Below are 18,051 nucleotides of genomic sequence, written 5' to 3'. Positions count from 1 at the left end.
TTCATAAAGTCCCTGTGAATTAAGCATGCAAAAGTATCTTTTTTCCTTCTTTGTCTTAGGTTTCTTTAGCTTATTTTTATTGCAAGATAGGTCCCATCTTCTTTTACAGCATGATAACCATGGAAAAATGTATGGCATAATAATATTTGTACAACATATATCATATGACCTGCTGTCTTGGGGAAGGTGAAGGATGGGAAGAATGGAGAAAACATGGGTCCCAAAAAAGTCAGAAAATAATTATTAAAAATTTCATTGACATATTAAAGAAATGAAATATAAATTAATTTTTTTAAGATAGATCCAACCTTTAGAAAATTTATAGTCATTCTACTGGAACTGAATTTTTAAAGCTTGCTAAAAGATGGGTAAGCTATTTACAGTTGCAAAACATCTGTGATATCTAAAATAGTCCAAGACAAACTGTAGATGCTCGTTAAACTTGTCCAATTGTATTGTATCTGGAAACAGGTTCATTTATGTCTTTTAATAATTCATAGAATAATATATTTTTATATTTGGAGATGATCTCATAGGTTATCTAGTTGGCATATATTTTTATGGCTTTAGAAAATGAAACGTAGAGATATTAGGGGGCCTAGCTGAGGTTGTGCACATAGGCAGGGCAGAACCAGGACAAAGAGCTAGAAAAGGCTGCATTGTATATAATAAAGCTCATGGGATTGGTTCCTCCATTCCAATTCTTCCTCTAATTAGTTGTATATCCTTGAACAAGACAGAGTATTTTTAAGTCTAAATTTCCTCATCTGTAATAAAGAGTTTGAAATAAGTGATCTCTAAGGTAATGTTTTCTTTTCTTTTAAATCTACCATTTTAAATTCCACTTTACAATTGGACTTAGTGCTTGATTTTAATTTTTGTTTTGCTTTCAAAGATTGGCTTCATCAGTTTCCTTTGTTTTCTGTCATGACAGCAGAATAATTTCAACATTATTTCCATGTCATTAATATTTTGAGCCATGTAGTTTTGAAACCACATTCCATGAAAATTCAAGATTTTCATGCAGCTGAATATCCATCTTTCAGGATGATAGGACAAGAATATATTGGCAACAGTGTTTGAAGTTCCGTTATATAATTTCTGTTTGGTTCGATGTACTCGAGTATTCCCAAAAGCTACCAGGGCCTCTAGGCTTAGTTAGGGGATTCCAGAGATGAATATCGACTTTATCTCTGGCTTGGGTATGAACAAGTCATTCAGTATCTGTCTCTACCATTTTACTCTTTAAAATAGAAAGTTGCGACCTCATTTCATCTCTCAGTGTTCACGTAGTAAGTTATAAGCAGCACAAGGACACATTTTTCACTTGCTGTACTCTGACTTTACATATGTATCTTAATTGTATCTCCCTAAGTTGAGGTAAGTTTGGGACATTTCCTAACACAGTCCTTGAGGAAGGGACCAGAAGCGAGTATTCAAGCATTTCAGTCACACCTACCTGCTGTGCAGGAGAAAAAAAAATGTGTGGGATAAAGATTTATGAATATAAAGTAAAATTCATATTGGATTACAGAACATCATTTTTATTACGCTGCTCTTAATGGATTTTTACATTTATTCTGAGATGAGCATATGTGTCATGAGGATTTAAACACTTTATCTGTAGTACGACTGAATGTCAACAGAGGAAATCTAGCAGACTGTTTGTCTTTATTGTGGGTATCCCCTTCGATCCCTTTTTGCCTGTAATGCTATTAATATGCCACAACTGGAGCTCAGTTGTAATATTTCAAGTAGGGTATGACTCAAATTGGTCCAGTGAAGAGCATTATTTCTGTTTATCATTTCTTAAGAATATTAAGACTGAGATATATCCAAAGTCTAGCAATCTTCAAACCTGGAGGTTTCTAAACAGAAATAGCAGATAACATGAAGGGCTTAACTAGAGCCCTGTTTTATTGGCACCTGATTATGGTGACTTTCCCAAAGACAGCTGAGTTAAAACTACCAACGTATACATATATATAAAATATATGCATAAATATGTTTGTGTATATATACATATATATGTAAATATGACATTATTTGGGGACCAACATAAACTGCAGCCTGCCTTTAAGTTCTTTAGATTTCCTCTGTCATATAAGAAATGTTGGCTTGTAAGATATTCTCCTTTAGCTTTATATACATGAAAATGTGTTTCTTGAAGGACTTTATTGGTTTTGTGATGCTCATAATTTCTTAGCCTTACCATCTAATGTTTTTACTGTTTAAAGACTGTGAAATGACATCATGACACCGAATAGAGAAATGATCAATCTTTATTCTCGGATTAAAAAACCCTTTCTACATGTGTCTGTTAACTAATCACTGTATTTCCTGTCACTAATTGTAATGTAGAAGATGGCAGGATGGAATTTCTGCAAAATACAGGGTCAAGCCAGGGGTTTCCAGGGGACCCCCCCCGAGAACTTTGGGTGAGGCTTGACCCTGTATTTTGCAGGAATTCCATCCTGCCATCTTCTACATTACACTAATAGACAAGCTTTAAATACCTTTTTAAATTCATTTGGAAGTGGTGAAATCTATGCTTTGAGCGGAGCTTCATCATCATCACTGTCATCATCTTTACCACCAGTATAAAAATGTGTTCACCATAGATTTGGATTGAATGGCCAGGAATCATTCCTTTCGAATGAATATATCACCTATTCCTAAAAATATTCTAGTTTGTCCAAGATTTCAAGGACTCCCGTGATAGTCAATTCCAATATTTCATTGCCTTTATACATGACTTTCAGGAAGTACTTCTTTATGTGAACCCTCAAACTTATAATTTGCCATTTCCTTCCCTCATTACAACACTTGTTATTTTGAAGTCATTTGCAAAAGATTTCAACAAGAGAATATGGTTGTCTATCCTTAAAAAAACTTTTAAGAATCAGAAACTAAGTAAAAAGATGCTTCAAAACTTGGTTGAGAAGAGAAGCATGACCATTACTTTCAAACATGAAAGTTGACATAAATCATGTACATTTTACAATTTTCTCTTATTTTCTCTATTAATACTTAATAGTAGTCTTCATCATTATTTCTTTTGAGACCATAAACAAGTATAGACTGAATCAAGTCACACATAAATGAAAACTTTAAAAAGAACTAAAAATATGTCAGTTGATATTTGGATTCTTCTCTTAATACATCTTAGTATTGGGTCTTAATAGTATAATAATTGTGTTAAACTTTTTCTAGCGCTATATTGACAAAGGAAACAGAACATATACATGGACTCCTGTGAATGGCACAGATTACAGGTAATTAACTATTTAAGTTTTATAAAAGAAGATGTCTTAAAATATAGAAGAATTTTTAAACTGTAGATGAACATCCTGGATTTTTTGTTTAAAAAGTTCTTTCTCAAATATGCTTATTCTATCTATATTAAGTTTTTTAAAAGTTGTTTTTCTCAAGAGTAATTGAATGATGAAAATAGTACTTTCTAACACCACTAACAAATACTGTAGATAATAATTGTACCTATCTCAGAGGGTTGTTGTGAGGATAAAATGAGATGGCATATATAAAGCACTTTGCAAACCAATGTAAATCTACATGATGCTATATACAAACATCAGTTATTAAGACTAGTAGTATTATTATTTCTAAATACACATCACTGTATAGACACAAAGTGTCATTTTGTAATTTAGAAATAAAACAATATGCTCTTATTATTTTGTCTGTATGCTAGGAAAAACAAAAATGAAGAGAATTAAACTATGAAATTCTCATGATTTTTCTCCATAGGATTTTCTACTTTTAAATTTTCCCTTGTATTTATTAAATAATGGTTGCAAATGAACATTAAAACAATGTCACAGCAGACTCAAATTATGACAGTCTTTAAAATTCAATCTCATTCCTCCTTTTATTCCTAGTAGTAACAATTCATTTCTTTTTCCCTCACTCAAAGTAATACATGTGGATCCTTGGAAAACTGAAAAAATTTTGACATATCTAATTCTATTACAGCCAAATAGGAATATATTCAATTTCAAACCAATTTAAAAGCATAAAAATTATATTTTAAGAAAATTCATATAAATGAAGACTATTTGACTATTTTATATATAATGAATCAATCTCCACTTTTATTTCAGAAACTAGATCTAATGTACAAAATTAACAACTCTGCCTATAAAAATTATTACATCTTTACCATTCAGTTTGCTCAACTGTAAAATGAGAATAATACCATCTTCCTCACACAGTTGTGAGACTTAGAGGTAATATTTGTAAAGTAAGTGGCACAGTGCAAAGTAAATGGTAGGTATGTAATAATTGCCCATTCCCTTCCCATGTGTCCCTCTATAAGATCTCCTACACACACACACACTTACAACATGTACATTTTCACCAGCTATTAACTCTTCACTTCATTATAATTCCTAGCTTTTTATATATTCCATTGTTTTAGCTAAATGGAAAAGAGAGGTGATAAACTCTAGCATACCACCACCATTGACCAAAGATGTCTTTGTGAGAAACTCAAATATCACAATGCTTTAGTTTAGAAAATATCCATGTCCCCTTGTAGAAATTAGATGTTATTGTTACAGGATTTTCCATATTAGTAAACAACTCTGAAACAGGATTAAACACTAATATGTTGTTGTGAAACGATTGATTTAGAGCAAAAAACAAAAAACAAAACCTGGAATCAATTCATAGATTTGCCCCTTTCTACCTCATGACCTTGGTTGATTCTATTAGCTTCACTGGACCTCAATTTAATTTAATTTAACTTCAGGTAGGTTAGATGGCCATTACCATCCATTCCAGGTCTAAATCTGTGGTCTCATGATCCTATACAATACTGTCAGGCTAACTTTCTTCAAGCATAGCTTTAAGCATATTGCTCCTCTGTTCAAAATCTTTCATTGGCTCCAAATGCCTTCTGAATTAAATGGAAAGTCCCTGCATAGCATTCAAGATCCTCAGTCCTTTGGCCCAAATCTACCTTTCCAGCTTTATTTCCCACTACATATATGTAGTGGGAAATAAGGGTATATATACATATGCATATATATATATAATGGGAATAAGGATGGATGGATATATATATATAAATATATATGTAATGGGAAATAAGGCTAGAGAGGATAGATAGATAGATATCCTATATTCCATGAAAACTGGAATACTCAACATTCACCAAATTCCTGTCATATTTTCATATTTCTACATCTTTATTCATGTTATCTCCTTATTCTGGAATTGTTGTTTCCTTCCTTAATTCCCTCATCTCTCCCTAACAAAACCAATCCATTCTTCAAGGTTCAGTTCATGAATCAGCTTCTTCATGATGCCTACTCTTGTTTTTCTTCCCTCATATTAAATGTGATTTTCCTTCAGAATCTGAATGCACATAGCACTTACTTCACTTATTATTAATAATATGTGCCAGGCATTGTGCTAAGTGCTTTACAATTTTTATTTCATTTGATCCTCATAACAATTCTACAAGTTATGTGCTACTATTATCCCTATTTTATAGACAAAAAAAATTGAGGCAAGCAAGGGTTAAGTGACTTACCCATTGTCACACAACTAGCAAGTGTTTGAGGTCAAATTTGAACCAGGATCTTCCTGAATCTAGAACTACTGTGACATTACCTAAGAACAGAGAATGTATATTTTTAATGTTTGTATTGTTGGCAGTAGTTAGGACAATAAGCTGTATGTAGTAGTTGCTTGATAAATATCTACTGCATGAATGAATGAAAATTAATTCAGGTATAAACTGTGATTTGGGTAACTTCTAATCTCTGACAAATTGTCAAACTGTGAAAAGTACAATGGATCTACCACTGTTACTAAGGGAATTAATTACATGGTAATTTCTAGAGAGCTAATAGCATGGGGCTGTCTTCAAGAAACTTAGAAACTAATTACCAGGGAAACAGATCTGGAAATTCTAACTGCTGACATGCAGTCTCATTTCTTTTTTTTTTTTTTTTGTCACTGATTTTCTATGGATGATCAAGTATCATGAGCAGGAAGCATAAAAAAGTAACTATGACTTTTCATTAAACAGGTTATAACCAAAAAGCTAAAAATACCTTCTATCAAAGACTATAATAGAAGAGGAAAATAGTATTTTTAAGGGAAAAATCACCTAAAAGAGTTTTTTGATGGAAGCTATGTTCATGATATGAAGTGTTAGAACCAAGTCACAGACTTTAGTGAAAAAAAAAATGCTGTTCTACTAAAATAAGAAAAAGAAAACTATTTACAGATCAGACAGATAAAGCTTATTGGCATGAAATACCTAGCTATAACTAGGTTTTTATATTTCTTGGTATCTTGCCCTAAAGGTATATTACATTTCTCTTGAGTGTTTATTGAAATGTTTATTGAGTCCTTACAAAGTATGATGCACTGTACTAGGCAATTGGGAAATGGACAAAAATAAGAGGATCTTCTTAAAATGTCATAAATAAAGGTCAGCAGTTGTTAATGCTCAGTTGTTTAAATATTATTGCTATTATGAAGAAAGCATCTCATATTGTTTGATTTAGTTAAAAATGCAAGTGGAGAAAAAAATCAGACTACAATATTTAGATATTAAGAACATGGCCTATACGAAATGCTCCCTCTGGAGGCATCTTATCTAAATTACAGGCAGAGTGAGTAAGGCTATAAACAGCCTCAGGATTGCTAACATTGCAAGTATAAACCTTTAAAGTTAAGGGGAATATAACACAGTAATATCGCTGACCATGGAGATTTTGGGTCATTTTATTTGCTCCCAGCACCACATCTGGACCAAAATGGAAATATATAAATTCTGCAGCACTTTTCTAAATTTTGCATCTTACTTGACCAGTAACAAAATAGATTAGGGATTTGAAAATGAGCTCTACCAACAAAGATGTATTCTTAGCATGTCTATTTAAAACTTTAATAGTGCTTCTCATGGGCCTTCATAATATTGCCTCTAGTTGATGAAATATAATCTAAATCCACAAGAGTCACATTGTAGCAGCCCTATTAAACATAAGGTTATAGTTTTAATTAGAAGCTTCTGTAAGCAATATATGCTAATAGGCAAGTCAAATTACCCTAATTTCCCTAGAGAAGAATTGGTGAGAGATTATCACCAAATATTCAGTAAGTCTTTCTACTTTATAAATGGCAAGTGAATCATTAAGGGTCATCTTGCTTCCAGACCGACTGAAAGGCTTATTTTCATTTTAATTTCTGCTTCTACATATAGAAGGAAGTTACCTATAAAAAGGAAGCAGAAGGAAGATTTTCATTAATGTTTTATTCCTCTGACCTTTTTTCTTGAGGAGAGTTTATGAAATCATTTAGGGATTAAGATGGGTTTAGGAATGAGAGTGAGGATGTACTCAGGATAATTTCTTGCTGCATATTTAAGTGATTGCCAGTACTCCTCTTTGGAGTTTAGAATACAAATGACCTCAATATTTCTCATCTTTTATGTTGACAAACTCAGAGCTTAATATATAATTCTAGGAACCACGGAAAGAAAGTAGAATTAAATTTAAAATTCTAACTCCTTTCTGTGTTTGTACTAGCCATAATATGATAATGCACAGTTACAATTAGAGATGAGAGACTTGATCAGCATTTAGGGTCTTATGAAAGTATGTACAGTTTCATGTGAGTGAGGAGTTTATTCTAATACTGGAATTTAGTACTGTATGAAAGAAAAGAAAAATTCTATATAACTTACTACCATGTGATAGTGACACCAAGCCAATAAAAATATCCATCCAAAAAGAGTTCACCAATATAGAGTGGAAATAATAAAAATAGTGTACTAGCGACTATTGACACTAGGCATTTGAGGCCTTTGCCTGACTTCCAATTTTAGAGCTATTTATTTCAAGTTCTTCATGTTATTGGTCATGAAACATGCTTAAAGAAGGGTAATATCCACTCCCGTATTACAGTTAGTTATTGCAGAGCCAGATTTCGAACCCAGATTCCCTGATTTGTAGTGCAACATTCATTTTAATGTTATGTCTCAAGGAGTTGTGTGTTTTTAAATAAAATTGTAGCCTTGAGATGTTTTATTGACATGGGAAAAATCAATGAATTGAAGGATTCTAAATAGGAACATTTGCAAAAATAACTGGAAGAGAGATATTTGAAAGGGACATCAATTATTTCTGTTTGAAATTGTTCAGGGAATTTTGGAGGGACCCACATGTTTTTCTGATCTACAGTTTCTGTCCATTTTTTTTCAGGAAAATTAAAATTTATAAAAGGATGTAGTTTTTATATCAGAAGAGATGTTTGGGGTATTAGAGAAAACATGGTTAATAAAAATTAACCAGTGGGGATAGGAGGAGAATTGCATGTATGTGTGCATTTGAAAATTATATGACATCCTAATATTTGAAAAAATCCCAAGTAACATCTATAAGAAAACATTAAGTCAAGTGGTCTCCCTCATGAGAATGTTAGCTCTTTGGAGAAGGGACCTCGTCTTTAAAAATCTGAACTAAGCTTATACTGTCTGTTACATAATAAATACTTATTAACTAATTGTCTGGCTCAAATGAGTGCTCAATCAGTATTTTTTTTAACCAGTAATAGTGCTTAGGCTTGAGTTTCCAGTTAAACTATATAACCCATGCTTCTACAGAGAGCAAAGTATGGACTAGAGTTCAAACAGGTGATATAATCCAATATGGGCATCCAGTACAGGACTATGTCAACCACAGATACCACCTATATTATAATAATCACTTATATTTATATTAGGCTTTTTACTTTTCAAAGCACTCTGATCACAGTAACTCTAAGAGATAGACAAAATATTTTATTATCTTCATTTTTTATGGGAAAACTGATGCTCATAGAAGTTAATGAATGAGTTCTTCAAAGTCACAAATATCTTAAAACAGACGATGTCAAAAACCCTTCTAAATACTGCTAAGAGTCTAAAACTGTTTTGTAACTCTTTGAAATCACCAAAATTATATTTTAGATATTTTTGAGCTATCACTTTATTTTGTTAAACAACCTGTTAATAACCCTACCTGAGAAAATTACAGGAAAATCTTTTTTGGCCAAATGGCAATTTATTCTTTGTATAGGAAAAAAGCTTATGAATAATCTTTCAGATTATAAAAACCAAGATACCTTCAAGCTAAATTCTCAAAATAGTGTAGAATGGACCAGGATATGGGCTCCTTGCCTAACAACTTTTTTTGAAGTTTAATATTTTAAGCAAAATAAATTAAAATATTTTTTTAAAAAAGGAAAGTTTAATCCAATCCTCCTGGAGTCTTGATTCCTCAGATTGTTCCACATGGTGCCAAGAGAGAAAAATGAATTAAATACTATATTTGCTAAATATTCTCTGGTAGTTTTTAATCTCCAATTTCCTAGTCAAAGTACTGAATGTCTATAGAATGTAAGCTCCTTGAGGGCAGGAATTGGTTCATTTTTGTCTTCGTACTCCAGTGCCTATCCCACTGCCTGGCACATAATAGGTGTTTAATAAATGCTTGTTGAATGAATGTTGAATCTTTACTCCAACAAGGAAGGAGTGGTTGCAGATCTTTGGATTCTCCACTCAGTCCACTGTGTCTCTTGGTTTTGTTTTGTTTTTTCTTTTGTTTATGCTTCTCTTGTTTCTATTGCAGTTTGGCCTTGGTATTACCAACCTACAGTTTTTACTATATAAAAGCCAAAATAGAAGAGACAATAACTCAGGCCAGATGTAAGTACTGTGAAAGAGACTTCAGGGTCTGATCATTATCTCCTAATATCAGATTTTGGAACACATTTAGCTTATAGAATACATATGGAATACATAAAGCTTATACATTTCAGTAGGTGTTATTACCAAATCTCTAGCAATGATTCTAACCCATTCCAAACATGCAAGGAACAAGAAATATTCTACATAGATAGAATATGAGCAGGTACTCCAGTTTCACTGGTAACCCTTTCCACCCTTCCCTGCCTTGCTATGTGCTTATAGAATCATTGCCTTGCTGTATCCTCTGTTGCTGTCATTTTAAGGGTCTGCTTACGGCATTAAATGTTTTACATGCTAAATATTAATGTAATCTCTACTCATAGTGATGTAGTAAAGCTTTTTTTTTTTGGTTTGTTTTTGCATTTGGCAATGGTAATATTGTGCTTCAAATTTTATACTTTGCTTGAATAGTTTAAAATGATAATGGGCTTTGGTTTGCATATAAGCTTTGCTGTCATGTCTTCTAAATTACAATTCAAATGAGTATCTCCAGGAATTTGACTAGATAAGTTTTGTTTAAGCAGCCTTTAGAATACAGTGTTAATTAATAGTACTAATGCCTATGCTATATTCTTATCCATAGTTGGTTTACATTTTTTGTTTTGGATGTAACTAGAATCAGTAGAGTAAAAATGGCCATCATATCCTCTTAGCCTGTTTCAAGTATCAATACTAACTCGATAGAATGTGTGTTCAGAAAACATTCTTTAAATTACTTATAAATTACTCCTAACAAGAAAGCTACAATTTCTCCCACTTCTCTAGTTAGCTTCCCATTCTGTCCTGCCTTTCTCTGCTTTGTGTACTCTACTCTATTATTTGGAAAAATGCATCTTCTATAGACACTTGATGGGTACTAGATATGATGGTCTTTTAGCAACCAGTAATTTTGCATGAGTTTTTTCTCAACTTGATAAAAGTAGAAGTTATTAGGAATTTTAATAATAAATGCTTCTATTTATAGACTAAGTTCCTTGGTGTTGCACTTGCATCTAATGATAACCTGCAAAACAGACCCTTGAAATAACCACAGTACATAGAGGGTACTTTAGTGATAAGTGACAGTACATACTTTCCAGTCTTCAAAGATGTTTGTCTTTTTTCCAGACTACAGCTGTACATAAATGAACCTTTGATCTATGCACAATATTTTTATTCAAGAAACTCATTGAATAAAATATTGTTTGTGACCCCCTTTGCTTTACCCTCTTTTTTTTGTTTCCTGGCTTTCTCTTTCTGATGGATTTTCACAGCAAAAAAAGTCAAAGTGAAGGGCAAGTATCTTGTTGTTGCTCAATTTCTTTCTGTTTAGTGCAGTTGAAATTTTCCATTTATATCTTCATTCCTATTGGATACTTTCCTCTGTGCTCCTCACTCGTTAGATTTCCCCACATGATCATTGGATAGCTGATATAATAAAAGGGGGTGGAGGGGAAATGCTTGTGTTTTCCCAAGTGACCTGTTTTACATTCACATTGTCATTTATTTGGAATCTGTGGGGTTTTATAATTCTCCCTGCTCTGGTTCATCTCATTGATAAAGTATGTTATGTGATCACTGGTAACATTAATTTATGCATGAAAGCCTTTAAAAACAAATCAAAATAATGATATAATTTTGTGACTTCTTAAAAGAAATACAGATTTTGTATTTTTATTGATTTCACCTCTGAGATCTTGCATACATGACATTTATTTAATAGCAAGTTCTTAAGTTTTAAAACTACACTAAAATATGGAAGCTTCCATTATTTTATTACTTTCTATTAAAAGTATAAGTACTTTTCCCCTGTATTATGAAACTGACTGATGTAGTTATAATATAAGAAGGTGAGTAGATTAATCATTCAATAAATTACTTTATTTACTAGGTAATAATTTTAAAGGGTCATATTCTTTAGATACATACTCTAGCCAGATTATTTTTCTAATATCAAAACTTCCTACCTGCAGATTCAGAAACACTGAAACCTGAACACTTTGAAGAATCTGGATATACATTTATAGCACCAAGGTTGGTCAATTTTCCAATCATAAGTATAGAATAGTTAAATAATAAAAGAAAAATGTGTGCATAGTGAATTGCAATATATCATATCGTGCTTAAATTTGTTTTTAAAAAAAGTACTTGTTATAACAATATGCTATAAAGGCAATTATTTGATGTTTCAAATGCTTTTAAAAAGTATCAAAATATAAAGACTTAGATAACACAAAATATTACATAAACTTAAGTTGGTAATGACCACAGGGGTCTAGTACTATGAATGCAGAATCATCTACTTCATTCTGAAATTTCACTTTATACAGTCATGAAGTTTTTAGGAAATCAGTGCGTCACATGCGGATAACACTTGTTACATTATGTCCTGAACTATCCCCCTTATTTTTCTGCATAAATTCATAAATACAATCTCAATAACAGTTCTTTCCTGTTCCAACACCAGCTACTGCTAAAACGACAGCATACTTATAACACCTTAAGATTTTAAAAACACTTTTGTGCCAATCACTGTGTCATTGTGAAACTCCATTTCACAGATAAGGAGATTGAAGCTCTGAGAGAGTATGGGACTTGCAGATAAGAAGTTTCTGAAGCAGAATTCAGAACTTCTAGAATCTAGCACTTTTCTATGAAACTCATAGTCATTAAGACCAAAAATTTCAACTCCTTAAAGGGAGGATTATATCTCATTTTTTCTTTATACCTATTATTATTAAAATATCATTTACTCAACAGAATTCCATTTAATCTACTCTTAATTTACTAATAAAAATGAAAGATGCTGAAGGAAGTAGAAACCAGATTACTCAAATTTCTCTTTCTACACATCAAATGTATTTAAATTTTTATTTTCAGAGATGAATATAAATCAGAGTTATTTGAAATATATCTGGGGGCACAGTAGATAGGGTGCCAGGCCTAGAGTAGGGAGGACCTAGTTAAAATCTGACCTCAGAAAATTTTTGGCTGCTAGTTCCTGGGCAAGTCACTTAATCTTGTTTGCCTAGCCCTTTCCTTTCTGTCTTAGAGTAGTTATTTAGGTAGAAAGGAAGGGTAGAAAAAAAAAAAGAAATTTAAGTTTTCATTTTGATACTACATATATTGAAAGGATAGGCAAACAAAATGATTTGTACTAGTCAGTTATTCTTCATATATACTTAAAAATAGTGCCACACAGTTTAGAATTTAAATGCAATGCTATTTTGCATTTTTCCAAGTTGATTCATGCAAAATAATAGTCTTATTTCCCCAATGAACAAATAAAGTTAAACAAACTTTATTATAGTGCCTCCTACATGTAAACCAAAATGCTAGGCATTCTGGATACAATGATGAAATAAGACAGTTAATATTCTCAAGAATTTAATAATTTATTATGAGAGGAAAATGTCCATAAATATCATTATGAAAATCAGAATATGTTAAGTGGAAAAGAGAGCACAATTAAAGCATTGAAATATTTTTTACACAGCCAGATGTTTGAATCAATTAGTTCTTCGAACTCCTGTTTCTCACTATGTCAGGCTATTTCCCTAATACTGCCAAAAGATAAGGAAGATGGGAAGTGACAAAGAATGGTATAGGGCCACTGGATAAGGAAAATATCTCGGCATTTGGAGCAGTTTCTATAGACAGGTAGTTATAGAAGTCAGACTCCAAGAGGAAATGCAGAGAAGTAGCATTTTAAGTGTAAAATATTATATATTAAGTGTGTCAGTAAAAGGAAGAGGAAAGATGGTGATCATTTGAAGGAAGCAGTAAGGTCAATGAACAATTTTTTTTTTAAGATGAAGAGACCTGAGCATAATTGTGGTTGGAGAGGAACAAGCATGAGCCAGGAGAAAGGGAAAAATTAAAAATAAAAGTTTTTTCAAAATATAAGAGACTGGTTATTATCCAGAGCAAGGAGAAATACTATCTTCTAAGATAAATGCAAATGAGGAGAAAAATGGATGAATACATAAAGATGCTATAAGTATAAAGAAGGGGAATTACAGGATCAAGTTTGACAGTTTATATCCTCTCAATAAAATATAAGTCCAAGTTACTTTCTTAGCATAAATTTGTAGTAGAACACTAGGCATGCCCTCACAATTTCCTCTTGTAGAAATATGCACCTTTGGACTAACACTGGAGAAAGCCGAATCCTATTATAGAGTTAAGCAGAACTGAAATCATGTAAAGTCAGCGAACTAAGGATTTATGAGATGGAAGAGAATGATCAATCACTAGGTTGACTGGATAGTTGAAGCCAAAACACAGTTGATGTGCTTAAAGGTTGGGAAGCTAAAATGATTGCATGACATTCAATAGGAATAAGAGGAGGAGGAAGACAAACTGTGATGAGAGGTTCATTTCAGAGTCTAAAAGGCTTGGATGAATGTCTGTGTGTTTTAGCGTCATCTCTTCTCAAATCTATGATGTTGAAAGTCAAGGAAAGTATCGTTTACCCTGAATCTTGAGAGTACCTAGCATAAGGCCAAGCACATGGTATAGTATATGAATAAATATTTAGTTGAAGAATCATTTGTAAACTTTATATAAATAAATCTAACACAATGGTCTTTCATTATTGTGTTTTTTTCCAGAGAATATTGTAATGATTTAAAACCATCAGAAAACAACACTGAATTTCTCTTAAACTTCAATGAGTTCATTGATCGAAAAACACCAAACAACCCATCATGTAAGTTATTGTGCCTTTTTCAGAAAATGATTTGGGGAAAAGATATCCAAAATGATGACATTCTTGTGTTAAATAATTCTTTCATTATCCCATTAAATGATGATATTTATCTTTGTTTTATTTATTTATTTTATGGGCTTATATAAAGAAGAGTTTTATTTATTGCATAACGAACTTAGTGTGAAATTATCAAAAGTTACTTTTCCAACTGTAGAGTTATGGTATTTTCATATGATTAAAAATCAACTGAACCCAGATTTTTCCAGTCACTGAAAAATCCAGGCCCATTTGAATTAATCTTAAATCTGATACAAATGGTTATGCCTTACATTTTCAGTTTCTAACTTTTTTGGATCTATCCAAATATTCTTCCCATGAAAGTAAAAGAATTCACCATCTCCAATATGCCAGATTCTAAAATTAGTTTTAACACTGGTGGAAAAGGGGAAAATCATTCACAAAAAAAGGTATCTCTAAATAATCTTCGTTGTTTTTAACTTTATTGACCTGAACTGAAAATGTGTATGAAAGAATTTTTCATTAATTTTACATTTGAAAGATCATCGTTTATCTTCAAATACTATGTTTTGGAAAAATAGGGACTTCAGTTTAAAATTAATACATCTTTCACTTTTAGAGGGGATTAACTCTTTGGATCACAGGCTAAACTTTATTACTCCTAAGAAATATGTACATTTTTATTCCTTACAAGATATTTTAAGATCTCCTATAATTCTCTTTAAAGCAGACCCCTCATTATAAATAAACTGTAGGATAAAATGCAATATGAGCTGGAGAGGTACATATAAAAAGGGAAAGGTCAAAAATGCAGTAAATATATATTTTATGGACCTGTGATCTCATCATTGTGGGCATTCAGTCCTTTGCAGACAACAATTCATCCATGTCTTCTCAATGACCATAAAGGAAAAAAAAACACCTCAGTCCAAAAAAGAATATACTCTTAACACTGATTCTACCCACCTCCTCCATTTCCAATCTAGAATGTCTGAGTAATACTTTATCAGATCTTTCAAACTGGTTTAAGTACAGGTCTAGGAGTAGAAAAATATCCCAGGGTCAGCCATATAACAATACAGCTTCCTTTTAAAGCTTTAAAGAGCTTCAGTGGGAAAGAAGAGACTTTGCAAATATGAGTACTATGCTAAGCCCTGCCTGGGGATACAAATAGAAAAGTAAGACAGTCTCTTGAAGAGCTCAAATTCTAATGGAGAAGACAATATACGTAGGAGATTTCAGGTTCAAGTGAGATGAAAGCATCCCAGGGTCCTTGAAGTGTGGCAGCATCATTCATAGCCACTCAATGTCCTTCCTCTTAGGTTAATCCATATGACTATTACAAGGTTGTTTTTGTTTTTGAGAAACATGACCAGTAGTTCCATGATTATTTCCTCTGAAAAAATCTGCATTCTGTAATTCAGGGGTCCAGAAAACTATTGCCCAAACACCAAATCCCACCCCAGCCACTTATTACTTTTAGTCTGGAATAAACAAATTAGGTGATAAACAAAAAGGGATAATGAGCAGGATTTAGTTCTCAGGCCATAATTTGTCAACCTCTGCTAATGCATAAAGTACTCAAATTTATTTCAAATTTGCTCTTGAAAACTTTCTGTGTTGCCATGGGCAAGTTATTAAAGTTTTCTAAGGCTGATGATTCTCTACAGCTTATTTATTAAAAGATAGATAAGTTATAACTTGCACTGGTGAAACACATTCCCACAATGATAGCATCACCAAGCCTTGAAATATTGACACAGAAGAGGAAAAAAAAAGTAATTGAAACTGGACTGGATGACAGATTGTTGGTGATGTGTAGTTTGGTTCCATATAAACCTCACTCAAATAATCATCAAATATTTATGAAGTGCCCACTGTGTGCGAAGCATTGTGCTGGGGGCTAATCATACAAATGCAAAAGGGAGACAAGTTATACCCTCAGGGAGCATACATTTTACTGTACATTCATCCTGTTTACATCAGAGGCATAATCCTAAATATTAGCTCTTAAAAAATGAGCAGCATAATATCACTAATGGAAAAAATGCTTTATGTCATTACTATGTCATCAGATACATTCTGGCATCATGGTTTGCTTTAGAGGAGTGAAGAACCCTCTTTTCTTTCACCTCTCATTACTGAGATCTCACACCACTTAGAAATCCAATCCTAAACAGTAAGTTATCTATATAGATCGCTGCTATTCTCCATTTGCCCTAAGAGCAGGAAAGCAAAAATAATTCAATTTATATAGTGTTTTAAGTTTGAAAAATTTGTCAGCAAGACATCCATGGAAGATAACTACCCCTATGAAAAGGACAGTAGTATTTAGAAATCTTGAACCAAGTTTATAGGTAGGTCTGTCACTGTTAGTCTGGCTCAATAATTATTATTCTGTGCCAGCACTTACAAAAATAGCAATTAATCCATATTTTGTCCTGCATACTATGGAGTTCATCCTTGACCTTAATGATTTCAAAACCAAGGTGAGAAACATTCACCATTTCTGTATTTTTAAAGCACATCAGTCAAGGCAGTGAATTATATGAAGACAATTCCGTTACTGAAGATAATTTATTAATGGCAATCATTTTAGATGATGTACAATATATTAAGAATATTGATATTTCAATTAATATAAACACTTTAAAGAAAGTAAGTGGTTATATGGTTTGTTCATATGAAAACTAGCTCTCATTCATTTGACATTAATTATATATAATAGACTTTTATTTATATATTTATAGTTTATATTTTTAATTAGTTCTCCTGTGGTAAAAGCATTTTTCTTTACAACACTCATCAGCATCCGCTTAACTCTGCTTTGTGTAAAGAGAAAATAAAGTCTTACTTCTTATTTGGACTGCCTTAAATCAAGACAGAAAGAAATATCAGGTTGACTCTTGACTGATGTTGAATTGTTTTCAGTAGTGTCTAACTCTCCATGACCCCTGTCAGAGTTTTCTTGGCAAAAATACTCGTTTGCAATTTCTTTCTCCAGCTCAATTTTGATGAGGAAAATGAGGCAAACAGGGTTAAATGACTTGCTTGGGGACTCAGAGCTAGTGTCTGAGGCCAGATCTGAACTGAAGAAAATGTCTTCATGACTCTGTGCCTGGAACTCTATCCATAGGTGAAGCTGATTCAGAGATCGTTAATAAAATAATAGTTACAAATTAGCCTGGTAAAAAAGTGTTTTCCCCCATACGGCTCCAGCAATTTCTTCTAAGTCTGGCAGATCTATACTTCTATAAAGCAAGACTTCCATTCACTATATAACATATACACATATATGCATGAGAGAGAGAGAGACAGACAGACAGACAGACAGGCAGAGACAGAGAGAGAGAGAGGGAGAGAAAGAGAGAGAGAGAGAGAGAGAGAGAGAGAGAGAGAGAGAGAGAATGAGAGAGAGAGAGACAGACAGACAGACAGACAGACAGACAGACAGACAGACAGAGACAGAGAGAGGGAGAGAAAGAGAGAGAGAGAGAGAGAGAGAATGAGAGAGAGAGAGACAGACAGACAGACAGACAGACAGACAGACAGAGACAGAGAGAGAGAGAGAGAGAGA

At 32.7% G+C, this 18,051-nt stretch overlaps 1 protein-coding gene across 1 annotated transcript in view; it reads left to right on the top strand.

The window, feature by feature from the left end:
- CACNA2D1 (calcium voltage-gated channel auxiliary subunit alpha2delta 1) overlaps positions 1-18,051 on the top strand; it is a 644,980-nt gene that overhangs the window by 595,449 nt on the left and 31,480 nt on the right. The window contains exons 21-24 of the mRNA XM_044679055.1: positions 3,214-3,275; positions 9,648-9,724; positions 11,719-11,779; positions 14,359-14,456. Coding sequence (XP_044534990.1) covers positions 3,214-3,275; positions 9,648-9,724; positions 11,719-11,779; positions 14,359-14,456 — 298 coding nt within the window. The remainder of the gene's footprint in view (positions 1-3,213; positions 3,276-9,647; positions 9,725-11,718; positions 11,780-14,358; positions 14,457-18,051) is intronic.

This window comes from Gracilinanus agilis, chromosome 5, assembly GCF_016433145.1.
Source record: "Gracilinanus agilis isolate LMUSP501 chromosome 5, AgileGrace, whole genome shotgun sequence".
Classification (NCBI taxonomy): Eukaryota; Metazoa; Chordata; class Mammalia; order Didelphimorphia; family Didelphidae; genus Gracilinanus; species Gracilinanus agilis.
This window is presented reverse-complemented; position numbering and strand designations above follow the sequence as displayed.